The 24085-nt window shown below is 46.9% G+C and overlaps 13 protein-coding genes across 13 annotated transcripts; 7 read left to right on the top strand and 6 right to left on the bottom strand. All coding sequences in view use genetic code 12, as the record gives it.

Moving 5' to 3' along the window:
- Nucleotides 1–582: 582 nt before the first annotated feature.
- On the bottom strand, nucleotides 583–1035 carry SOH1 (suppressor of hpr1; the record flags this gene model as incomplete). Its single annotated transcript, XM_006687586.2, has 1 exon — nucleotides 583–1035. One exon carries the CDS (start codon nucleotides 1033–1035, stop codon nucleotides 583–585), a length of 453 nt encoding a protein of 150 aa, XP_006687649.1.
- Nucleotides 1036–1320: 285 nt separating this feature from the next.
- On the top strand, nucleotides 1321–1671 carry PSN45_000148 (uncharacterized protein; the record flags this gene model as incomplete). Its single annotated transcript, XM_006687587.2, has 1 exon — nucleotides 1321–1671. The coding sequence occupies one exon, from the start codon at nucleotides 1321–1323 to the stop codon at nucleotides 1669–1671; it is 351 nt and encodes a 116-aa protein (XP_006687650.1).
- Nucleotides 1672–1848: 177 nt separating this feature from the next.
- On the bottom strand, nucleotides 1849–5391 carry PYC1 (pyruvate carboxylase; the record flags this gene model as incomplete). The annotated part of the gene is made up of 1 exon (XM_006687588.1): nucleotides 1849–5391. The coding sequence occupies one exon, from the start codon at nucleotides 5389–5391 to the stop codon at nucleotides 1849–1851; it is 3543 nt and encodes a 1180-aa protein (XP_006687651.1).
- Nucleotides 5392–7139: 1748 nt separating this feature from the next.
- On the bottom strand, nucleotides 7140–9047 carry DAL1 (Allantoinase; the record flags this gene model as incomplete). Its single annotated transcript, XM_066157405.1, has 1 exon — nucleotides 7140–9047. The coding sequence occupies one exon, from the start codon at nucleotides 9045–9047 to the stop codon at nucleotides 7140–7142; it is 1908 nt and encodes a 635-aa protein (XP_066013502.1).
- A 593-nt stretch (nucleotides 9048–9640) lies between these two features.
- ETR1 (mitochondrial 2-enoyl thioester reductase) lies at nucleotides 9641–10801 on the bottom strand (the record flags this gene model as incomplete). Its single annotated transcript, XM_006687590.2, has 1 exon — nucleotides 9641–10801. The coding sequence occupies one exon, from the start codon at nucleotides 10799–10801 to the stop codon at nucleotides 9641–9643; it is 1161 nt and encodes a 386-aa protein (XP_006687653.2).
- Nucleotides 10802–10913: 112 nt separating this feature from the next.
- PRE7 (Proteasome subunit beta type-6) lies at nucleotides 10914–11642 on the top strand (the record flags this gene model as incomplete). Its single annotated transcript, XM_006687591.2, has 1 exon — nucleotides 10914–11642. One exon carries the CDS (start codon nucleotides 10914–10916, stop codon nucleotides 11640–11642), a length of 729 nt encoding a protein of 242 aa, XP_006687654.1.
- A 331-nt stretch (nucleotides 11643–11973) lies between these two features.
- On the bottom strand, nucleotides 11974–12609 carry ERD2 (endoplasmic reticulum retention protein; the record flags this gene model as incomplete). The annotated part of the gene is made up of 1 exon (XM_006688648.1): nucleotides 11974–12609. One exon carries the CDS (start codon nucleotides 12607–12609, stop codon nucleotides 11974–11976), a length of 636 nt encoding a protein of 211 aa, XP_006688711.1.
- A 212-nt stretch (nucleotides 12610–12821) lies between these two features.
- PSN45_000154 (uncharacterized protein) lies at nucleotides 12822–13748 on the bottom strand (the record flags this gene model as incomplete). Its single annotated transcript, XM_066157406.1, has 1 exon — nucleotides 12822–13748. The coding sequence occupies one exon, from the start codon at nucleotides 13746–13748 to the stop codon at nucleotides 12822–12824; it is 927 nt and encodes a 308-aa protein (XP_066013503.1).
- A 459-nt stretch (nucleotides 13749–14207) lies between these two features.
- On the top strand, nucleotides 14208–15464 carry PGA62_1 (Flocculin type 3 repeat; the record flags this gene model as incomplete). The annotated part of the gene is made up of 1 exon (XM_066157407.1): nucleotides 14208–15464. One exon carries the CDS (start codon nucleotides 14208–14210, stop codon nucleotides 15462–15464), a length of 1257 nt encoding a protein of 418 aa, XP_066013504.1.
- Nucleotides 15465–16232: 768 nt separating this feature from the next.
- Nucleotides 16233–20135, top strand: CFT1 (mRNA cleavage and polyadenylation factor subunit; the record flags this gene model as incomplete). Its single annotated transcript, XM_006687592.1, has 1 exon — nucleotides 16233–20135. The coding sequence occupies one exon, from the start codon at nucleotides 16233–16235 to the stop codon at nucleotides 20133–20135; it is 3903 nt and encodes a 1300-aa protein (XP_006687655.1).
- A 170-nt stretch (nucleotides 20136–20305) lies between these two features.
- GPI11 (Glycosylphosphatidylinositol (GPI) anchor assembly protein) lies at nucleotides 20306–21007 on the top strand (the record flags this gene model as incomplete). The annotated part of the gene is made up of 1 exon (XM_006687593.1): nucleotides 20306–21007. One exon carries the CDS (start codon nucleotides 20306–20308, stop codon nucleotides 21005–21007), a length of 702 nt encoding a protein of 233 aa, XP_006687656.1.
- Nucleotides 21008–21196: 189 nt separating this feature from the next.
- On the top strand, nucleotides 21197–21721 carry PSN45_000158 (peroxiredoxin; the record flags this gene model as incomplete). The annotated part of the gene is made up of 1 exon (XM_006687594.2): nucleotides 21197–21721. One exon carries the CDS (start codon nucleotides 21197–21199, stop codon nucleotides 21719–21721), a length of 525 nt encoding a protein of 174 aa, XP_006687657.1.
- A 146-nt stretch (nucleotides 21722–21867) lies between these two features.
- PSN45_000159 (uncharacterized protein) lies at nucleotides 21868–23886 on the top strand (the record flags this gene model as incomplete). The annotated part of the gene is made up of 1 exon (XM_006687595.1): nucleotides 21868–23886. The coding sequence occupies one exon, from the start codon at nucleotides 21868–21870 to the stop codon at nucleotides 23884–23886; it is 2019 nt and encodes a 672-aa protein (XP_006687658.1).
- Between the last annotated feature and the right edge of the window lie 199 nt (nucleotides 23887–24085).

Below are 24085 nucleotides of genomic sequence, written 5' to 3' on the forward strand. Positions count from 1 at the left end.
TTGAGATACGTCTGTCAGTTATAGAGTACAAGTCATTTGCAGATAGGGTTTTATAATAAATATGTGTCGAAAATATACCAAACTCCCAATTCTAAATGTCCTTGGCAATAAGCTAATGCCCTATATAAATTGCAACCATATCTTTCAAACCTCACTTTACCTTCCTGTACTACCTTAACTACCAGAAGGAAAGTCCAAGCAGGGTTTCTTAATCATCCCTTTGTTCTGACGTAGTATTTCGTTTCTTCATTAATCCCGGTTTTAATAGCAAAGGTCAAAGGTTTTAAGTCGGCCCAAGCCCAAATATCTCATTGGACATATAAATTACCGTGGCCGCTGTTGTTATCGGTGATCTTCCCACAAGACTCAATTCTTTACACCTCCTAGCAAAATACTCGGCTTCACAAAATCCAAGAACTGGAACGGTATTATTGTACAATGGTCATGCGATGCACACAGATTGATACTGAGATATTAAAACCCAGCTGTACCCATCGAGTGACGTGAGGCAATGGTTATCCGTTTTGAAGTATATCCGGTCCTTTCGTGTCTGTCTGTGTGCTTTACACTTCATCCTTTCAGCTACAGTCCATTTTTCAAAGCTTCTCCATTTTCTGTTCGGTCATTCTCTGTTCCGACGTTATCTATCTCCATGGCTCCATTTTCTGTCCCGTTGGCGCTGTTCTCTGGAGCTTCTAGCTTCTCTTCAGCAACATCACTATCTCTCCATCTCTTCACCATATCATTCATCACCGTGTTGATGAAGTCGGGGTTCACGATATTTTTGCGGAACTCCTCGTTCTGTAGAAGCGTTAAAATGTGAAGACAGTTGGGATAAACCAAGTGTTTTGCAAAACCAGGCAGTTTCCAGTAGTTTAAGTATTCGAGATAATTAAGAAATTCCGGGTTGTTCAAGTAATTGTTTTGGGCCAAATAACTCAAGTACTGGATGTTAGCTAAAGACTGGACGAACTCAAGTTCGATTTCCCACCGAGTGGGAAGCTCGTCTCCCGTTATGGCGTTTGCTTCTGACATGCGTTGTGTGAGAATTTCAATATTCGTACAACTTTGCGAATCCCAATTGCAAATCCCAAACTTCACTAATGGTCATATTTTACCATTAATTGGAATACTACTTTACAAAGTATGTTGTTAATCAATTTTCAAAGACAAGAAACACCTCACAACGCTAACTAGAAAACCTTACCCAACCGAATGTTTTCCTTCCAGCTTTTACTGCAAAGTTGTGGTGGTTGCCTGCAGATAATTATTAAGTCTCCCGCACAAATCCAACGCGCGTTGCAAGTCTCCATCAACAACATGAGCAAACAAGTCGCTTTGGAACGAGAATTGGCCCAGTTGACTCAGATCAACCTGGTAGTGGGCAAGTTGGTAAGTACAATCCAAACCGCCAACAGCGATATTCACAAGGTGCACGGATCCATTAATAACACCAACGAACTTCTTTTCAAATGGGTTCAGATCTTAAGTCAAACCACCTATACCAAAGACATTATCAGCAATTCCAACTGGAATGGTGAGGACATAGACTTGGACAAGAAACTCACAGAAGAAGCTGAGTTGAAGAGGCAGTTGAACGAGTTGGAACGAGAGAATGAGCAGTTGGCTGACCGTTTAGAGCAGGATGACACCAAGAGAAGAAGAATATAGAACCAATGCTACTGTACCATATACAACAATTACTATACCACTGTGCCATACACAACAAATATAGTACTACTGTACCATACACAACACTATCTAACTGACTACTGTACCTTATACTCAACATTATATTACTATACTATAATAAATATCCAAAAGTCAAATCAATACACGAGTCATGTACTACTTCAAGATGTTGGTGATCATGTCGGCAGCATCCACACTATCACCTTCTTTAATTAACACTTCACCAATCTTACCAGAAACTGGAGCACTGATAACCATCTCCATTTTCATGGCACTCAACACGGCAACTGGGTCACCCTTCTTGACTTCTTGACCAGTCTTGCATCTGATTTCCACCACAACACCAGCCATTGGTGCACCCACATCGTTTGGTTGAGAGGCCTTTGGTCTGGTTTTGGTTTCAACAGAAGCCGTCTTGTCTTCGATGGTCACGGATCTCATTTCACCGTTCAATTCAAAGAACACTTCCCTGGTACCACTTTGTTGACTGATTTCTCCAACTGCCAACAACTTGATGATCAAAGTCTTACCTTGTTCAATTTCAACTTCAATAGATTCACCAATGACACATGGCTTTAAAAAGTATCTGGTAGGGAGTACAGACAAGTCACCAAACTTCTCGAGTTGTTTCTTGAAGGCTTCAAACACTTTAGGGTACATAATGTAGGAAGCAATATCACTTTCGGTGATGTTGGCACCATACTTGGATGACAATTCTTCTTTAACCTTGGCAAAGTCAATAGGCTTTAAGTACAAACCTGGTCTTCCGTCCAACTTGATTCTTTTGCTACCCAATACATTGGATCTCAAAGGCTCTGGGAATCCTCCGTAAGGGGTACCCATAAGACCTTCCATGAAATCCAACACTGAATCTGGGAAGTCCAACTCACCGGCCAACTTGGTGACATCTTCTTCGGTTAAGTTGTTAGAAACCATGAATTGTGCCAAATCCCCAACCACTTTGGAAGTGGGGGTAACCTTGACAATATCTCCCAATAAGTGGTTTGCCACCTTGTAAGCTTCTTTGGTCTGCAACCATCTAGCACCAAGACCCAATTGACTGGCTTGGAAAATCAAGTTGGTCAATTGACCACCAGGAATTTCATGTTGATACACTTCTGGATCAGGTCCCTTTAAGTCGGCTTCGAAACAAGCGTATAATAATCTCATTTGAGACCAGTAGTGATCTAATTGGGTCACCATTGATGTTTGTAATCCACTTTCAATGTCCCCTTCAAACGAAGCCAAAATGGCGTTTATAGAAGGTTGGGAAGTCATACCAGACATGGAGTTGGAACAAGCATCAACAACATCGGCACCAGCCTTGGCACATGCCACCATGGAAGCCACACCAGTACCAGCAGAATCGTGAGTGTGAACATGAATTGGCAAGTGTGGGTACTTGTTTCTGATGGCACTAATCAAAAGAGTGGCAGCCTTTGGTTTCAAAGTACCGGCCATATCTTTAATACCCAAAATGTGAGTTCCCATCTCCACAATCTTGTCAACCATATCAACATAGTATTCCAAGTTGTACTTCTTACCTATTTGCAACATATCACCACTGTAACAAACAGTGGCTTCAATAACACCTCCAGCTTTCCTGACAGCGTCGATACCGACTTTCAATTGGTCCAAATCGTTCAAAGCGTCAAATACTCTGAAAATATCAACTCCATTTTCCTTGGCCTCCTTGACAAATTGATCAATAGCATTATCTGGTAAAGAGCTGTAAGCTACACCATTGGCTCCTCTTAATAACATTTGGAAGGGGATGTTGGGCACCAACTTTCTCAACTTCCTCAATCTTTGCCATGGGTCTTCGTATAAGAATCTCATGGCCACATCGAAAGTGGCACCACCCCAACATTCCAAGGCAAAGGCACCACTCAAAGCATGTGCAGTGGTTGGAGCAATGTTCAACAAATCAATGGTTCTAACTCTGGTAGCCAACAAAGACTGGTGGGCATCTCTCCAGGTAGTATCCATGATCAAGGTTCCGTCAAAGTTTCTAACCTTCTTGCTGAAGCCTTCGGGACCCTCTTTCAACAACACATCTCTCCATCCCTTTGGAGGAACCACCTGGTTGTGCAAGTCGATGACAACACCCGTAGATGGATCGGTTAAATCGGGAATCAAGGCCTCCGTGTCCAACTTAGGCAAGCCCACTTGACCAGCAATAGAAGAACCGTTCACAGTCAAATCACCCAAGTAGTTCAATAACTTGGTGGCTCTGTTTTGAGAAGTGATCATCTGGAACAACGAAGGAGTATCGTCGATAAACGTAGTCCAACAGTCACCTTTGATAAACACCTCGTTGGTCAACAACGCCAACAAGAAAGGAATGTTGGTTTTAACACCTCTGATTCTGAATTCAATCAAAGCTCTCAACATCTTTCTTCTGGAAATCTCAAAAGTTGAACCAGAACAAGAACATTTCACCAACATCGAATCATAATGAGGAGAGATGATGGATCCGGCAAAACCATTACCACCGTCCAACCTCACTCCGTTACCACCAGCAGATCTGTACACCTCGATTTTTCCGGTATCAGGTTGGAAATTCTTCGTGGGATCTTCGGTAGTGATTCTACACTGAATAGCAAACCCTCTGGTAGTGATTTTGTCCTGTAACAAACCCAATTGCAGCAAAGACGCACCGGCCGCTATCTGGATCTGGGCCGCTACAAGATCGACCCCGGTGATTTCTTCGGTGATGGTGTGTTCAACCTGAATTCTGGGGTTAATTTCAATGAAATAGTGTCTGTTCTGTTCATCTACCAAGAATTCGGCCGTACCAGCGTTTCTGTAGTTGACGGACTTGGCCAACTTGACGGCATCGGTCAAAATGGCGTCTCTAACTTCACGAGGCAAGTTCTTGGCCGGAGCAATTTCCACCACCTTTTGGTGTCTTCTTTGCACCGAGCAATCTCTTTCAAAAAGATGGATCACATTACCATAGTTGTCACCCAACAATTGCACCTCGATATGCTTGGGCTTGTCCAAGAACCGTTCGATAAAACAGGTACCGTTTCCAAAGGCAGTCTTGGCTTCACTGACGGCTCTGTTGAAAGCATCTTCCACACTGTCACCTTCTCTGACCACTCTCATACCTCTACCACCACCTCCAAACGCCGCCTTGATGATGACGGGATACCCGTACTTTTCAACAAACTTGGTGGCATCTTCAACCGACTCAATGGGCCCAGGGGTTCCGGGAACCACAGGCACGTCGTTCTTGATGGCCAAGGTACGGGCACTGACCTTATCTCCGACCTCGTCAATTGTTTTCCACGAAGGTCCGATCCACACAATGCCGGCCTCCTCAACTTTTCTGGCAAACTCACTGTTCTCCGACAAAAAACCGTAACCAGGATGGATCATATTGACGTTGTGGAGCTTGGCGATGTTGATAATTTCATCAATTTGCAAGTACGCTTGTACGGGGGAAAATTGGCCTGGTTTACCAATGGCGTACGACTCATCGGCCTTCAACCGATGCAAACTCAACTTGTCAGCAGGGGAGTAAATGGCAACGGTTTGCAAACTCAATTCGTGGGCGGTTCTAAAGATACGGATGGGGATTTCACCTCTGTTGGCAACCAAGATCTTGGACAACGAGGAGCCCATGACCGAGGAGTTTCTCCTCATCTGGTTGATCTTCTGTTCTTCCGAAACCGATGGCACTAAAGAACTCATATATCAGGGGGAGGTTGATGAGAAAAAAATGTAAAATCTGGAGAACTGAGGGCGGGAAAAGGGATGAATTTATATGTGCGTCTGAAAACTCCGAAGCTTTGAGCGAAAAAACAAAGTCCACCCCATCCCCGATGAAGTTGTAGGCAAAATTGGTATGGATATGAAGCTGAAGTTCGGTCCAATCTCGCTGTTTCTATCCGAACCCCATAACTCTATAATTGCAGGGGCTATATCCATATGGATCTCAAGGTCCGCACTCGCCAGGTGCAGATGATTCAATCAGTCTTGCATAAATGAAAATTTTCACGGATAACCTCAAGGTCGAACCTGAGTCACCGCCAAATTACCGAGGAACCGCCCCAGGCTGTCTGCCGCATGGCGCTAGTGACCCAAGTGTTTGAGTAGACCTGGGACCGTTACAAGACGTTATTCGGACCATTGAATCGCCGATGACCCCCATCTCTCCATTCACCCATCTAGTGGCTTCGGGGACATGGAACACACCTCTGACTCAGGCCTTTTGAATTCCGGGGGTTAGAACTATAAAAGGGCCTGAGGTTCCCACACTCCCAATTTGCCGGTAACGGCACTTTTTTTTAAGTAGGGCAAACTTCGCGATTTAATGCCCGACTGTTATCACTGCGCAATCTGTCGAATCATTGCGTGCCACAGGAACGTTGCAGTCTAGTGATAAAGGAAATGCTAGCAGACCAGATGTCGACACCATAGAAGTGAAGGGTGGTGGGTCTTCGGACTGGTTATGCCTTGACGATAGTCAAGGTATCGAGACGCTGGTGATTTCCAGCACCAGGAATCGCCTTAATTAGGCCTCAATCGCTTCACAATTGTCGCCTGATCTCGCATTTCCTAGATCGCAAATGTGTGGGTCAGAAAAATTTTGCCTTCGGCAACTTAAAAGCACTCCACTCTCCCTGACATTGTAATTTTTTTTGTTCTCTTCCTCTCTAGTACCTATGAATAGAGCATTTGTAAGATCTTTTAACAAGCAGCCTGTCAACTTGATTAAGTCGACCACAACCAACCTCGCCAGAACTCCCTCTAGTGTCAAGTTTAGACCCATGGAGTTTGGCAATAGCTTCAAAACCTTCAAGGAGTATCGTTTGCGGGCAGTGAACCAGTCTCCTTTGTTTAAGAAGAACGCTTCTAAAAACGATCTGTATTAGTTACGATTACGGTGTTATGTTTGGTTTTTGGTGTAGGAATATATGTGGACAATATATGAATTGATTAGCGAGTACGTAGGTTGAAAATTAAGGGAATTGGCTGGTGAAGAGTTGAGCGATTGAAGTTTTCTTTTGAAAATGGGCCGTGTGTGAGCTATAGGTTGACTTTTGTGGATTGGCTGCACATGCTGCTCGATTGGCTGTGGTGGTGCTGTGGTAGGGTCACGTGCGTCTTGTTGATCCGCGGACCATTATCTGCGGACCGTTATCTGCTTATCGGGGTTGATAGTTGCATAGTTTGGGGGTCAGAGGTGGCCAAAAATTCAGAAAAAAATCGTGGTGGCTGCTGGGATATGTAGTGACTTTATTAGTAAGTTTGGTGGTTTTTGGTGTTAAAAGTAATTTAGTAGATTTGCAAGGGCTAATTTCTGCAGAATCCATAAATGCTGCATGATTTGGAACTGGCTGCGAAAAACAGGCACAATAAAACTGATGAAATATATAACGCATTTACCCAATATCCAAGTTGGCCGAAGTTCTGACCATATATATTATGATACATCTCTAGTCAAATCTAGGCTCTAAGATCATTCTTCCCATAGGCTCCGACGAATGACCTTCTCCAAATGCAAACACTGAGTTTCCTCTCACTATCGTCTCCATGACCTTCCCCTTGAACTTCATTCCATGGTAAGCGGTAAGCTTGTTCTTGAAAAAAGTCTTTTGGTTTTCCACTGCGTACGTCATATCTGGATTGAAAAGTACGAAATCAGCATCGTATCCTACGGCGATCTTCCCCTTGACGTGAGACAAACCCACCTGCTTGGCGGTGTTCCAAGAGCACCACTTGGAGATCTCGGCAATGGTGATGGGAGGGTACAACTTCAACCCTTCGGTGTACATGATCGGTAAGCCAAAGCCTACGGAAGCAATACCTCCCCAGGCCTCGAAAAAATCTCCTTTTTCCAAGCCCTTCAAATCTGGCGTACAGGGAGAATGGTCCGACACCACGGTGGTGATGATATCGTTCCGCAAAGCCTTCCACAATAATTTTCTATTATCATCAGTCCTGATGGGAGGACAGCACTTGAAATGGGTGGAACATTTAGGGATGTTCTCGGCGTAAAACAGCAAATAGTGGAAGCATGTTTCGGCTGAAATCGGCAAGTTCTGGGCCTTGGCAGCCCTAATCAAGGGGATGGCCTCGTGGGTGGCCAAATGGACAATGTGCAACGGAACCGTAGGAATCATGGTGGAGCAATTGATGATTTCGGCAATGGCAGTGGTCTCGAACGAGTCGGGACGAGACGCAAGGAACGACGCATACGACGTGGGGTCGATGTTCTCCAAGAGTTTGTCCTCACGCTGGGCCATTAAAAGAGGAGATTTAGGGTCGTCGCCAGGCGCGAGCAGGTCGTGGTGGTGGGCCATACGCGCAAACCGACCGTAGATGGGCTCGGACCCCGCGAGGTACGGGGACTTGGCCAATGCCTTGGCCTGTTCGTCCGTCAAGCCGCTGCGGTCGATGGAGCCGGCGGGGCGGTGGGGGAAGCGGACATTTTCGTACTCACCGCGAGGACCGTGCTGCCGGCTCAACAAGTCCACTACCGGCTTGGGGGCCCTGTGGATGAACGATGCTGACATCCCAAGATCAAAATCTTCAATGTCATTACCCACCCCGTTGATGGAGTCGATGTCGGAGGTGTCGTTGGATGAGTCGTTGAGTAAATCATCGATGTTGCGCTGCTTGTGAGAGTGCTCATCGCTATCGTCGCTTTCGTCCAAATAAAAATTGGGCCTGTTCTCGTTGGGCACCAATTTGGGGGTTTTGTTTTCCACCTGGTGCACCATTATGGCGGGCCCGTCCTGGACATTGGGCTGCATTTCGGCGTGGAACATCAAAAGGGTTTTTAAACCGTCCACTTCTTTCATGGCCCGTAGAATGTGTTTAGGCTTAATGGCTGGGAACTCTTCCACTCCACTCTCGATTAAAAATGATTTAAAACCACGAACACCCATACGAATTAACGGACGTAACGAGTCGATATTATCGGGGACCAAGCCACCCCAGAAGCCCACGTCGACGTAGCACTTACCGGCGGCGGCGGAGATTTTAAGGAGAAAGTTTTCCACGGTGGTGGTGGGCGGGATCGCGTTCAAGGGCATGTCGATGACGGTGGTAACACCGCCCGACGCGGCTGCCTGGGTGCCGGTGGCGAACCCTTCCCACTCGGTACGGCCGGGCTCGTTCAAGTGGACGTGGGCGTCGACCAACCCGGGCATTACGATGAGCGGCGTCACGTCGCGGTAGTTCTCGGGCGCGACGTGGTATAACGCTAGCACTGGGTCCGTGCGGGGGAGAATTTGGTGGTGGATATCAAGGATCTTACCTGTTTGTTGGGAGTAGATGATGGTGGCTGCCACAAGGTGATCATCGAGAAGAACGTTTTTAGACGCCAAAGCAAAGGACATTTGTGGAGTGGACAGCAGGGGTATGGATTGGTAAATAGATTTCGGCGCCGGATCAAGGTGGTTTTATACAAAGGTGGAACGAGAGTCAATTACTAACTGCTAGGCGGAGGGGGCGTGCACCGGCCAATTGATAACGGCATCCCGGTTTGCTCGGCGTCCGCCGAGCGGGCCTGAAGCTTTTGATTTGATTTCTGAGGTGCATACGGGGCCGGTATAGGAGCCGATGTATAGTAGAGTGGGAGAGCCGGGGAGCGGGACGGTGGGAGAGTGGGGACGTAAGACGGGTGACGAGGTTGATGGTGGGTGTATGGGCCAGAGTTAGTGGGTGTATGGGTCAGATGAAGAGTAGTTGTGAGCGTGGGCGGATCGAGAAGTACCACGGGCCGGTGGCCTGTGATGGAAGCTTACCCCGAGTTGCAAATGGCGACCGTTTATTGTATATAGGCGGATGAGACCGCGGAGCGGATGGCGGTAGAACGGACAGCGGTGGTACCCTGGTGGTAACGGACAGCGGTGGTAGAATCACGGTGGTAGAACCGACAGCGGTCGCGGTATTCATCACAAGCACTTCCTGGGTCGCACCATCTCCCGCTCTACTCCACCGCGTTTACCACCACCTGCTTACCACTCTTAGAGTCAGCAATCCTCTCACTATAAAAGCTCGCCAAATCACCCCCAGTGTACTCGCTGGCCGTCGACGCCGCCTCTAAAAGCTCACCGTCCTCGTACCACGAAATAATCTTCTCCAAAATCTCCTTCTTTAACTGCAAATTCTCCTCTACAATCCGCGTACACCAAAACCCAGCACTTGTAATGTTCTTGAAAATATGCAACGACGTGGGCAAAATCACCGGCTGGAACGACATCCCGCCGTATGTCAACATGATCCCATTGTCCTGCAACTTTCGTGCCACGCCGGTCGAAGACTTTCCTCCCACGCAGTTCAAGCCCAATTGCAACAGGCCACCCGACTCAGACAACCACTTCTTGACCACGCCACTGAACTCACGCAGGTTATTCTCCTCCTCGGTGATCACGTGCGTGGCCCCGTAAGTGTCGTGCAACTGCTGTTTAACTTCGTCCAAGTTGGGTCTGTCACGAATGACACTAATGGAGTTCAACCCCAAAAGACGGCCCATCTGCGACGCAAACTTGCCGACCGCCGAATTGCCACCGTTCTGAATGAACCAGTTCCCTGGCTTGGGCTCTACAAAGTGGGTCAACATCAAGTACGCGGAGAGCGGATTGACGGTCAAGGCCGCACCTTGCTGAAGCGTCAACGGGGTTTTCCCCCTGGCAGTAGACTGGGCTGGGCTGGGGATCTTGAACAACACGTCGTCAGAGAACTCGGCGTACGTGCGCCAGGTGCCACTGCACACCCGGAGCGGCAATGCCCAATCTCCTGGAGCAACAGAAGTGACACTGGCACCCACCTTCACCACTTCAAAAAGCCCCTCATTACCACACACAAACGACGGGAAGCTGGTGCCGTACTGGGTGGTTTTCTGCGGCTGGGACGGATATACACCTTGGATCTGGTTGATGTCACTGGGGTTAATGGGAGATGCCAACACTTTGACGATCACGGCATTAGGAGCCAAATGCTCATCATCAATGGTATACGATTGGGTGAACAAGACGTCGGCAGGCTCGCCATGCTGACGGATCATGACGGCGTGGGAGGTGATCATGGAACGAATAGGAGTTCTTAAGGGTACAGACCTGAATAGACGGGTGGACCGGAGACAGATCATGGTAGGGCAAGTTGGAAATTATTGCAGTTGCGACATTTGGCGCGAGGGCGCGAGTGGGCGAGTACATTATCTGACTTCGCGCACTTGTCGCCACTTCTTCACCAGTGGCAACATGAACACCACCATTGCATCAGAATACTCAGCAGAAACACACGCCACGCCCATTGAACATAGATTCAACCCTTACTCGGACAATGGGGGGACGGTCCTTGGAATTGCCGGTAAGGATTTCGCGGTGTTGGCGGGTGATACCAGACATGTTGAAGGGTACTCGATCAATTCTCGGTATGAACCCAAGATTTTCAACGTGGGCGACGACATCGTCATGACCGCCAACGGGTTTGCGGCCGACGGAAAGGCCTTAATCAACAGCTTCAAGACCCAGTTGAAATGGTACAAATTTGACCATAATGACAAGAGATTCTCCATTCAAAGTGCTGCTAGGTATATCCGTCATTTACTTTACGGAAAGAGGTTTTTCCCGTACTACGTCAGCACCTTGATTGCGGGATTGGACGACGAGGGAAAGGGGTGTGTTTACTCGTTTGACCCGGTGGGTTCTTATGAGCGTGAACAGTGTAGGGCAGGAGGTTCAGCTTCGAGTTTGATTATGCCATTCTTGGATAACCAAGTGAATTTCAAGAACCAGTACGAGCCAGATAGTGACGGGAAGGTAAAGAAGCCATTGCGGTACTTGGAGTTGGATGAGGTGTTGGAGTTGGTGAAGGATGCGTTTTCTTCGGCCACCGAAAGACATATTCAAGTGGGTGATGGATTAGAGATCCATATAGTCACGAAGGAGGGGGTACGGGTGGAGTACTTTCCATTGAAGAGAGATTAGGGAGTATTGAAGATTAGGTAGAATAAACGATTAAGAATGCCATAGGCAAAGATAACGAGAGTAAGAATGAGAGCACTGAGAGGGTTATGGAATGAGACCCGATGGTATGAGTATATGGAATGAGACCCAATGGTATGAGTACTATATGGAATGAGACCCAATGGTATGAGTATTATATGGAATGAGACCCAATGGTAAATTACTATATTGAACAAATTGACCAAACGGTTATAATTACTATATAACATATGCAATACCGTACAAGCCACCTACGTTTACCTCCTTCCTTATATTTTCGTGCACTCTATATCTTTGTGCCGTCTTCAATTTCCTACACCGGCAACGAAAACCTCTTGCCGTGCATCACCTTCGTATAGTAAATGTAAAAAAAGTCAGAATAGATCACCGCCTGCACCAACCCCAGTAAAATACTCGTAGTATCAAGACGGTTTTCGGCAAAATACCGATAAAACCAGTTGGGAATATACAATGCTCTGTACAACCCCAAAGCAAAAATGTAATGGGTGGTGATGTTCTCAGCTTCACCTGTTCTTTGTAATATGAACAACTGCGGCAAGATCGCCACGCTCTCCAACCACAACGAGAAGGTCCAGATCATTTCTCCAGCACGATACTTGCGAGGAAACGCCAACGCCATGAAAACCGATCCGAGCACAAGGTACCTGACAGGAAACTGATCAAAGTCTTCCTGGATGGTTTTTCTGTATTTGGTGGCCATGATGTACACGGTGTACAAAGAAGAGCCGATGAAAAACAACTTCATTATTGTGAGGTAAAACGAGCTGAATTTGAAAACATCGAGGTACCTGGTGACGAACACCACGGCATACAATGCCTGAGTTTTGATGGACAAGCCCTTGATGGAGCGGTTTTTTTCGATTGAGAATAAGAGGATGAAGGCGGCGGCCAAATGTGACATATCACCTAGGAATCTAAAGACGTTCATGGTTGTGGTGTCAGAAAGCAAGTGGGCGAGCGTTGAATGCGAGCGACATGGCGAGGGACATGAGAGCGACAAAGACGTGCGACATGGGAGCGACATGGGAGCGACATAAGAATGCGACATAAGAATGCGACATAAGAATGCGACATAAGAATGCGGCAACCCATAGGTGCGACAAGAGGTGGGACAAGACATGGATGCGACAGCCACAGGATCTACATCCCCATCTCTCCTACCATCTTCTCATAGTCCTCTTCATCATCACCCCCTCCATGGGCCCGGACATGCATTCCATACCGCTTGTCCTCCACAAACTCATACTGTTGCCCGTCTGCGTACTCCACAAGCTCGGCTCGACTCGTGAACCATCGACCATACTCATCCAGATCAATGTTCTGCACAAACTCCACCGCCCCCACCTCTCCCAACTTATCTCCGTGGTCATGGTTGACGCTAAGAGTCTTGAAGCTTTTGATATTTTCCGGGGTACGGAAGTAGATCGCCGAGGGGTAATTGCTGATCCTGTAGCGCTCTAGAAAGTCGCCTGTCTCCATTTGATCCACAAATAAAACGTGAAAGTTATACGGGTAATCGTACGACATCTGTTGGAAGAAGTGTGACGGATACTCATATTCATCAAAAGTGGGCATATAACTCATCGAGAGTACCACAAGGTCATTTTGAAGCGGAAGTGACAAATCAAATGGCTTGATATTACTTTCGATGTCACGGTTGATGACAGGTGTGTGGTCGTTGATAAAATTTATGAGCCCCAACTGATTGCGCAGGCCCGTGTATTTGAGTGCCTGTTGGGTGGTAGCACTGTACAAAAACACCGAGGGATAGGACTGAATCCCAAACTGGCGCTTGAGCTGTGAGGTGTCGGAATTTGACCCATCCACCTCAAGAAGTTGGAATTCTCGGGTATTATCATAATATTCCTGGAGCAGATGATAGGTCGGTTCTAATGCCATACAGGCTGAACATCCTGGCTTGTAGAAATAGATCAAAGAGTACTCGCTGGCATTGAGGGCTGCCAGTGAAGCATCAGAAATGCCAATCACAATACCACCCACGTAGACGGTAAGAAGCCCTTGCCACACGAACAATATCCAAAACAAATACGCCCTGGGTGCTAACATTAGACGAGATCTGGGCTAAGAAACTGCACACGATGGAACTAGGAACAGAGAGTGTGCTTGCAAGTCGGCTCGATTGAGAATTTGGGCGCACCGCGCTGGCGGGAAAAAATACTCCAAACGAGAAACTCTCAGATGGCTGGCTGCAAATACATGAAATGAGAACGTGTCAACCTGGCCAGGAACCACATCGGGAAAGTGAGCAGGTTAAACTCGTCAGTATGAAGTACTATATATAACTGATGAGCCTCTATTTCAACCGCCGCTGACCCTATACACACACGCCAGCCATTGTACGTGCTGGATTGGGGACAAATCGGTCGTATTATCTGGCATCGGATGCCATATCTCACCTTACGGTGGGTTCCCTGTGTGAAGCCACCTGGATTTTGTCAGGTATAAAAGGCCAGCTCAATCCGAGTTCAAATATTGTTACTGTTTGTATTTTGAAGTTCTGTTAATATGAAAGGATCGTTGTTGTCGTTGTCGTTGTTGACGATACTTGCACCCGTGTTAGGAGATTCCGTAGTGGATGACAGTCCCACCAGTGCTGGATCCCATAGCTCCACCATTCCTGGTTTCTTTAAGCTCAGCTGTCAGTCAGGAGAGCCATCATGTACCCTTGCTGCAGTGGCACCCTCTCAGTTTGTGTACAGTAACAATACCGCACCTGTCACTACAAGTTCCGCACCTGTCACTACTACCCCAGTGCCTGTTACTACCAGTACCGTACCTGTCACCACCAGTAACGAGTCCAAAGCTCCAGAAACCATCACTCTGATAGAGACCGTTACTGCCACCGACGTATATGAAGTGGTGGAAACGGTGTGCAACCATGACGGTGAGTGTTATGTGACAACCTTCTATGACTTGTTCACCACATATACCACCACCATTGATGGGGTGGAGACCGTCATCACCTCAGCCATCCCTTACACCGGTACCTTGGCCGCTGATACCACCACCACCGAATCCCAGATTCTCACCGAGGGCGGCGACGGAGTTGCTACTGAAACCGACATCAGCACCACTGTGGTGACCATCACCTCATGCTCGGAGGACAAGTGTGACACAACTGTGGCCACCACTGGCTTGACCACCGTCACCGAAAATGAGACTGTCTATACCACCTACTGTCCTTTGTCCAGTGAAGATGCTGCTGCGACTGCGGGAGAAGTGGCTGCAAATTCGGAGGCTGCGAACACCGACGCTGACGCTGACGCTGGAGAAGATGTCACCCAAACCGTAATTGCCACCACCGTGGTGACTATCACCTCGTGCTCCGACGACAAGTGCGAGACCGCCGAGGTTACCACTGGTTTGACTACCGTCACCGAAAATGAAACCATCTACACCACTTACTGCCCATTGTCTGGCGAGGCAGCGGCAGCAGTTGCTGAGCAAATCAAGACTCCTGAAAGCGAGGCAGAAGCCGTTGCTGAGGAAACAAAAGCTCCTGAAAGCGAGGCAGCAGAAGTTGCCGAGGAGACAAAGACCCCCGAAAGCGATGTCACTATCACATCCACCAAAGACAAGACTATTAATGTGATGGCCAGCAATATCCTCACCCAATCCCCTGCGGCCGCCACCACCGTTTCTCAACTGGCTTCGGTGGCAGCCACTTCTGTACCTCCTATTAACACCTACGAAGGTTCTGGTACCGTTCTTAAGACCGGTTTTGTGGTCATCGCTTTATCTTTCGTGCTTGCCTTGATATAGGCCAGTCAGCTTGGCTATTTTCTTTCGTCCGTAACGTTTCTCACGATTTTGTATATTATTCTGTCTTTTAAAATAAAAGGGTTCCATATAAAAGATGTTTAAAACATCATTCTCTTTGCCTCTAAGCTCCTGACTAGGCGACTTTGACCAATAAGTGGTATTAGTTATTTTGTCCAGATCGTTTTACCTCGAAAAATAATCGTTTTCGCCGGAGGGCCAAAACGACGGAGGTTGTTGGATGGGGGACCGAAAAACCCCAATATCTCATACTCGCAGCAACACCCATCCCCGAAACCACCACCAACCCAGGGAAACTGGGGTCGGAAATCACACCTGGCACAACCCCTGGGAGGTTGTTATGATCGTGCTCGGAGTTGGCAGTAGGGGGTAGGGCTAGCTTGGCATATGAAGGGTGTACAAAGCTCTCTTACTGGGAAATAACTCAAGCCTCCACTCTGACCGGAATCATCGAGGTATACGAGGATTGTGTCAGGTCCTGCAGGAGACGTAGAACCTTGCAATCGTCAGTGGAAGGATCCTAAGCGCCCAAACACTGGTAGCCGCTGGCGTAGGAGGTACACGAGAGAAAAGACGGTGCGACATTAGCCGTGTCTGCTGTAGACATCGTGACAGTGCGACATTAATCGGTTGTCCTTTGGATATTGCGACAACCGGGACAGCGCGACATTAGTCATCGTTCGCGACATATACCGACACTCGCCCACTCAACTCTTCGCGACATTCGCACTTTCTTCTCTCACCACACCAATGGAGGCATACAACGAGTTCATCGAACCCACCCGCGTGTCCCACTGCGTGGGCGCTCACTTCATCTCTCCGTCCCGAAAGCATGTGATCGTCGCCAAAACCTCCGTTTTGCAGGTCTTCGAGGTCCTCCGCGTCAAAAAATCCTTTCGTCTCAACTTGGTCGACCAGTACAAGCTCTTTGGTACCATCACCAGTATTAAACCCATTCGTACCATTGAAAATCCCAAACTCGACTACTTACTTGTGGCCACCCAGCTCGCCAAAATCTCCTTGGTTAGATGGGACCATGCCAGTCACTCCATCCGTACGGTGTCTTTACATTACTACGAAAACGTTATTCAAACATCGACGTTTGACAAGTTGAATAGCGCCGAGTTAATTGTTGAGCCTAAAAACGCCTGTCTTTGTGTACGGTACAAGAACTTGTTGACGTTCTTGCCGTTTACTCGCTTGAAAACAGAAGAAGATGAGTACGCTGATGAAGAAGATGGTGCGGTCACAAACAGCTACGACGGCATCTACGATTCGTCTTTTTTAATTAATGGTCAGAACTTGGACTCGCGGATCGGGACCATCGTCGACGCAGATTTCCTTCACAACTACCGCCAGCCGACGGTGGCGCTTTTGTCGCTGAAAGACCAGGTTTGGGCAGGGAATTTATTTTTTAAAAAAGACAATATCAGTTATATCGTCTTGTCGTTAGACCTCAACACCAAGAAGTCGACCACCGTCTTAAAAATCGACGATTTGCCGTACGACATTGACCGGTTGATCTCTTTGCCCAGTCCGTTGAACGGTAGTTTACTTGTGGGGGCCAATCAACTCATTCACATCGACAATGGGGGCATCACCAGGAAAATCTCCGTCAACCCGTTCACAGACTTGACCACCAAGAACAGCAAAAACTATATTAACTACTCGCACATGAACTTGCGGTTGGAGAACTGCTCGGTGGTGCCGTTGCCCAATGAAAACAAAGTGTTGGTGATTTTACTGACTGGAGAATTCTACATGCTCACGTTTGAAATTGACGGGAAAACCATCAAGCGGCTCACATTTGAGGTGGTGGAAACTAGCCGGTATAATGGCATAAACGTGACTTTTCCTGGCCAATTCGCTGCCTTGGACAATAACTTGTTGTTTGTCGGCAATAAGAACGGTAACAGTCCGTTGATCCAGTACAAATATGAAGGAGCGAAAGAAAAGGCCGTGAAGGAGGACGCTAAAGATGAAGAAGACAATGACGGAGATGAGGAGTTGTACGAAGATGATGAAGAGAAGGTGAAGAGCTTCTCGAAGGAAAAGCTTGATTTCACCCTTTGTGACGAGTTGATCAACCATGGGCCAATCTCAGCATTCACATTTGGATTCTACTCTAACGAAAAGTTCAAGTCCAACTTAATAAACCCCAACTACCAAGAAGTGTCGATATTCTCCAACTCCGGATCTCACAAGCAAAGTCACCTTAACATCTTCACTCCCAGTATCCAACCTACCATCAAATCGTCGTTGACGTTTTCCACAATCAACAAGTTGTGGATTTCGAATAACTTTTTGATCACCTCCGACGATAAGAATCGCAAATCGGAAATCTTTCAGGTGAATAACAATTTTGCTAGAGTGAAGTCCAAGGATTTCATCAATAAAAACTTGACTATAGCCATCCACGAGTTGAATAATGGAAAGTTTATTTTGCAGGTGACTCCCAAAAAGATCTTGCTTTACGACAATAAGTTCAAGAAAAAGATGGCGTTAAACAAAGTTTTGGATAAGGAAAAGGAAGAGGAAGTATTCAACAGTTATTGTACGGATGAGATCTTGATGCTTTTCTTGACCAATGGTGATGTTAAGATCATAGCCATCAACACTTATAACGAAACTTTCACTGAAATCTCGATTCCTAAAATTTTGTCGGATACCATCATCACCACTGGGTACGTCACCAACTCCAATATCTTGAATGCTGTCAGCAAAGATGTCAACTTGTTGATCAAAAATAAAAAGAGAAAGTTTTCCAATTTGGCTGGCGACAGTATATCCAAAGAATCGGAAGAGAGCTTGGGCCCCAAACAAAAAGTGTTCATTTTGGTTACTGGTGATAATAGAATCGTTTTATTCAACAGGTCACACAATGAAAGATGCTATCAGCTTAATGATATCGACAAGTTCACAGACCATTTGCATTTGGGATTTTTTGAGAACAAAGACTCTTATCCTGATCCGTTCATCAAACAGGTGATGTTTAACGAGATTGGTAACGAAATATCCAAGTCTCAATACTTAACGGTCTTGACCATTGGTGGTGAAGTGATTCTCTACAAGTTGTTCTTTGATGGAGAAAACTTCCGGTTTTTGAAAGAGGAAAATTTGCTTATAACAGGAGCACCTCATAGCTCGTTCAATGTCACCACCAAAGTGGAAAGACAACTTTTCCATATTGAGAATTTGAGTGGACTAACTGGTATATTCGTCAGTGGAGACGTTCCATACTATATTGTGAAGACCAACCACTCAATTCCTCGAATCTTCAAGTTCGCCAGAATTCCAATCATGTCGTTTGGGAAATTTGCCAATAATCAGTTGATATTTTTGGACGATAAGAAGAACACTCGTATTTGTGAGATCCCCAGCGAGTTCAACTATGAAAATAACTGGCCAGCCCGACAAATCAATATCGGAGAAACCATTAAGGATGTTGCTTATCATGAAACTTCTAACACCTTTGTGATATCCACCTATAAGGAAATCCCTTACAATTGTTTGGACGAAGAAAACGTGCCGATTGTAGGAATAATGGAAGACAAGCCAAGTGCTTTATCATACAAAGGGTCCATCAAATTGGTATCTCCAATTTCCTGGACTGTCATTGATGAGTTTGAACTTGACGATAATGAGGTTGGTACCAAAGTCAGTTCGATGGTTTTAGATGTTGGATCGTCCACCCGAAGGTTCAAGTCCAAAAGAGAGTTTGTGGTGATTGGTACGGGGAAGCTTCGAATGGAGGATTTGGCAGCCAACGGGTCTTTCAAGGTGCTTGAAATCATCGATGTTATTCCCGAGCCGGGACATCCAGAGACCAACCATAAATTCAAGGAATTCTACAAGGAGGAGACTAAAGGAGCCGTGACGGCTGTGAGTGATGTCAGTGGACGGTTTCTTGTTTCTCAAGGCCAAAAGATCATTGTGAGAGACTTACAAGATGATGGGGTTGTTCCGGTTGCCTTTTTAGACTGCTCAGTGTATGTGAGTGAGAGTAAGAGTTACGGGAACTTTGTACTTTTGGGAGATACCTTGAAGTCCGTGTGGCTTGCTGGATTTGATGCTGAGCCGTACCGAATGATTATGTTAGGAAAAGACTTGAAGCTGATAGATGTCAATTGTGCCGATTTTATCGTCAAGGACGAAGAGTTGTACATTATTGTGGGGGACAACAACAACATCTTGCATCTTCTTAAGTATGATCCAGAAGACCCCAATTCGTCCAACGGACAGCGACTTGTGGAAAAAGCAGCCTTCAACCTCAATGCCAAGGTGACGCAATTAAAGCAGTTGCCCAACTTAATGGACAATTCGACCCTGTGTATTGGGTCCACCATCGAAGGGTCTTTTTTCACGGTGTTCCCCATCAACGAATCATCCTACAGAAGAATGTACATTCTTCAGCAGCAGTTGACGGATAAAGCTTATCACCACTGTGGGTTGAATCCTCGGTTGAATCGGTTTGGAGGCTTGAAGCTCACGGCTAACGAAAGTAACAATAAGCCTATTTTGGACTACGATGTGATCAAGTTGTATGCCAAGTTGAACGAAGATAGAAGGAGAAATATTGGGGCCAAGGTTTCGCGGGAGGGTCTGGAGATCTGGCGGGATATGCTTGAGTTTGAAGCAGGAGTGAAGATGTAAACAATACCATGAAATCAGCGTAGAGACCAGTAGTACCAATACATAAATCAACGTATATCCAACCGACTGGGGCCATACAATTAACGTAGATCCCACGGACTTGGGCCATAAAGTCAACTAGATACCGCACAAACTCAAAACTCAAACTCAAACCAACGCGAAAACCAACTATGCCCAAACAAAAGAGAAAGGTCAAGTTCGATCACGACGACACCGAAGACCAAGAAGCTGTGGTGGTGGCCCGAGTGCCCACCATCATCCACAAATGGGCGACAATTCCCTATCATCTCCCACTCATCCTCGTGGGAATGTTCAAATTCGGCCTAACCTCCCACGTCAAACAAACCTTGGTAAAAGGATACATTTCCCTCATCTGCCTCCAGGCTGTCCACTCCTACATTCTCTACATCAACACGGTTGACTTCCCCGACAGTCTGTCTGGCAAAAAACACAGGAAAAAGAACAAGGACAATTTGGTGTTGTTGATTGCCAGCTCGCTTGTGCTCCCGGTTCTCATGTCCCCAGCGGTATTGGCAATTCTCGTGCTTTTGGGAGCACCGGTCTCGAGCCACGTGATCGAGACCTATCTCCTAGCGGCCCACTTATCGACGGTGGTGGCAACGCCATTGTTGGTGACGTTCAAATTGAACTTTGCCAACTTTGTGTCGGTGTTCAAAAGTCCGGACTTATTCTGTGTGGTGTGTCACCACCAAACCTTACTGAGCGGGTTGTTGGCGTTGGTGGGGACTTGGATCGGGGTGCTTCCGATTCCGCTTGACTGGGATCGTCCATGGCAGGCATGGCCGGTAACATTGGTGGTAGGCACCTATATCGGGTTCTTCGGAGGTTCTGTCATTAATCTTGCCCTATAAGTCAGCAATCATGTAAAAAAATACAACGCATTTTGTAAGCGCATAGAAATAGCCAGGCCGGTGCCAATCTAGAGCGATTGGCTCGACTAATTGTCCAGGAGCACGCAGCACTATTATTAATTGCTGCGCAGTTCCCCCACTATAAATTGCCCGCCAGTCCCCGATAATTTTTCGGACTTCATTCTCACCATGTCTTCTGATCCTACTGACTTTAAGTTAAAATACGTGCCAATTGATGGCTCCAACCATGAATTGACCTCTTGTAAACCTCCGGTCGAACTTGACTTGGCCAAGGAGTTTGCCAGTGGTAAGACAGTGGTGGTGACAGGAGCTCCTGGTGCTTTTACTCCTACTTGTACTGAGCAACATATTCCTGATTATTTGAAGCATATCAAGGACTTCAAGGCCAAAGGTGTGGACCGTGTGATTGTTCTCACTGCCAATGATCCGTTTGTGAACGCTGCCTGGGGAAAGGCCCTTGGGTACGTTGACGATGAAAACTACTTTGTGTTTGCGTCTGACCCGGAGGCAAAATTCTCCAGCAAATTGGGTGGTGATACCTATGCGGTGGATATGTCGAAGGCCGGCATGGGAATTAGAACCTCACGGTACACGTCGATCATCAAGGACGGAAGTTTGACGTTCCTCGGGAACGAAGATACCTTAGGGTTCTCTGATATTTCGGCTGCTTCCACCGTGCTCGAGCGGTTGTAAACATGTAATTGTTTGTATTGAATGTATCATTTTGAGTAACAAGCGTTTGTGGATTTTGCATCTGTAATGTATCATTTTGAAGTAGTGTAGATTTTGCATCTGTTTTGGCAGCCACAAACCGCACCGACGCGACTTTTTTATTCTTCATGTCTAGGTTCCCAGGAATTCCCACTGTGGTGGGTGATACCGACGATGACGCCTCCATCCACTTGAACAGCAAGGTGGGTCCAGCCCGTCCATTACCTCAAATCTCCCCCAAAGAACAGGAAATTGCCAACATTTTGAGCAAACCCTCTGCTGCTCCCAGCTCCCAATACAACGAGGTGTTTGAAACTTACTACCGCAATGGCGGGCACGTAGCCCCCGCCCCCGAGGGCGACGATGTCACCGACCATTCGTCTTCAGGTCTGGACTACGAACCCCAGCTCGATGACTCCACCGATGAAGAACTGGATGAAGATGCCACGGAAGTCGAAACCCCCCATGAAAAATCTCTACTAGAAGAACCCCAAGACATCTCCATCGCCCCAGAACCGCCGATACGGCAGATTCTGCCGTGGAAACAAGCGTTTTTGCTGGTGCTTGCCGGGATAACTTTGGCTGTGGTTGTGATTGAAGTGTGCTACATCTCAGTGGTGTACTCTCGGTCGAAGCACACGGGACACACCGTCGAAAACTACTACGAGGTGAACTCCAAGTTCGAGCAGCTCGGCTCACAAGTGTCACACCTTGCAAGTGAGCACAAAAACCACAAAAAGGCGGTGGAGGAGTTGGCCAACAACCAAAAACACTTGCAGCAGAGTTACGAGCAGTTGTCTGACAACGTCATGAACCGGTTCCACGGCATGGAGAGCAGGTTTGAGACTCTTGACACAAACAAGTCCCAGATTAACGGCGTGATACAAGAAGTACGGGCGTTGAAGGTCCAGTTCGAAAGCGTAAATCTCGTTTCCAATCACACCGAGTTCGACCATAGACTCAACCTTTTGACCTCCAAATTGGACAGGTTGGTCGAGCTCAACGACAATATAGAAACTATCAAGGCCGACGTTCTCGCCACGTTATTTCAAGCCCTCCCCAGCCAGGTCCCTGTCTACACCAAAAACAATAAAATCCACTATATCCCCGAGTTCAACAAGTTCTTGTACAACTTCATCGACAGCTACTTTAAAGAGCACGGCCCCACCGACTGGAACGCGTTTGTACGAGAAAACAAGGAGTCGTTGGACAAGTACGTCAAAGACCTCTTGAGCCAGAGTGGAGTTGATGGTATTGACAAAAGCAGGTTGCACCAACTAGTGGCCGAACAGTTGGCCCAGAATAACCAAGTCATCTTCGACAAGTTCAACAACTTGGTCGACAATCTCAATGTTGACACAAACTCAACCGTGAGTGTCAAACACGACAAAATCTTGCTCAGCAGCCTCTTGGAGATGTTTTCTGAAGGGTCCGTCAACACCAACTACGCTGACTATCGGCTCGGGACCAAGATCTTGGGGTTCTTAACGTCTGTGCCGTCCAACGACAAACCACTTCCACGCAAGCTTCTCCTTGGATGGTACGACTACTTGGTGCAATCGAGTCCTCTGTACACCTCGCTCAAGTTCAATGCCAATAATTTGTTGGTGGACGGAGGCAGCTCCTGGAGATGCCAAACTGACAAAAACGGCTTGTGTTCGGTGGGGATCAAGTTGTCCAGTCCCGTGATTATCACCGACGTGGTGGTGGCCACCGACTCCCAAGATTCGTCGCATAAGGCTATTTCAATCTACGTCAAACCTAAATCATCAAGTGATTATGAAACCATTGCCCGATATTTGAGCGATTTCAAGATGGGGTTTAAATTACCGCAAATATCCAACAAGTACCTCAAGAAATTTATTAAGGTAAAAGAAGCCAGCCTTGACAAGCCTATCAACCATATCAAACTCCCCATTAGTCTTGTAAATTTACAAGTACCAGCTCGAGATCTTTATGTGGAATTCCAAAGCAACCAAGAAGTCCTCGAGGTTCGTAATATTAAGGTTTACGGAATCAGCCAGTACCGGTCGCAGAAATACAGTCAAAAGATGGAGCTTTTAATTGACAACCTCAAACAGGCCCCCGAGCCCGTGAGGATTTATGACGACGTCTCAGTGCTTGGGAGTGACGAGACAATCCTGTAGCCATAGACGGTGGTAAAATTGATATGTATTAGACGAGTGAATGTAACAGACGATCTTGAACGAGTCGAGTGGGGACGAGTGGTGCGGAGACCTACAGCGGCGCCGGGCCAGCCCAACAATCGACAAAACCAAATCTCTACTACAAGCGCGACAGCTGATTTTATTTTTTATTGGAATGGATAAACTAAAGTTAAATCAA

The sequence above is a fragment of the Yamadazyma tenuis genome, chromosome 1 (assembly GCF_029203305.1).
Source record: "Yamadazyma tenuis chromosome 1, complete sequence".
NCBI classification, from domain to species: domain Eukaryota; kingdom Fungi; phylum Ascomycota; class Pichiomycetes; order Serinales; family Debaryomycetaceae; genus Yamadazyma; species Yamadazyma tenuis.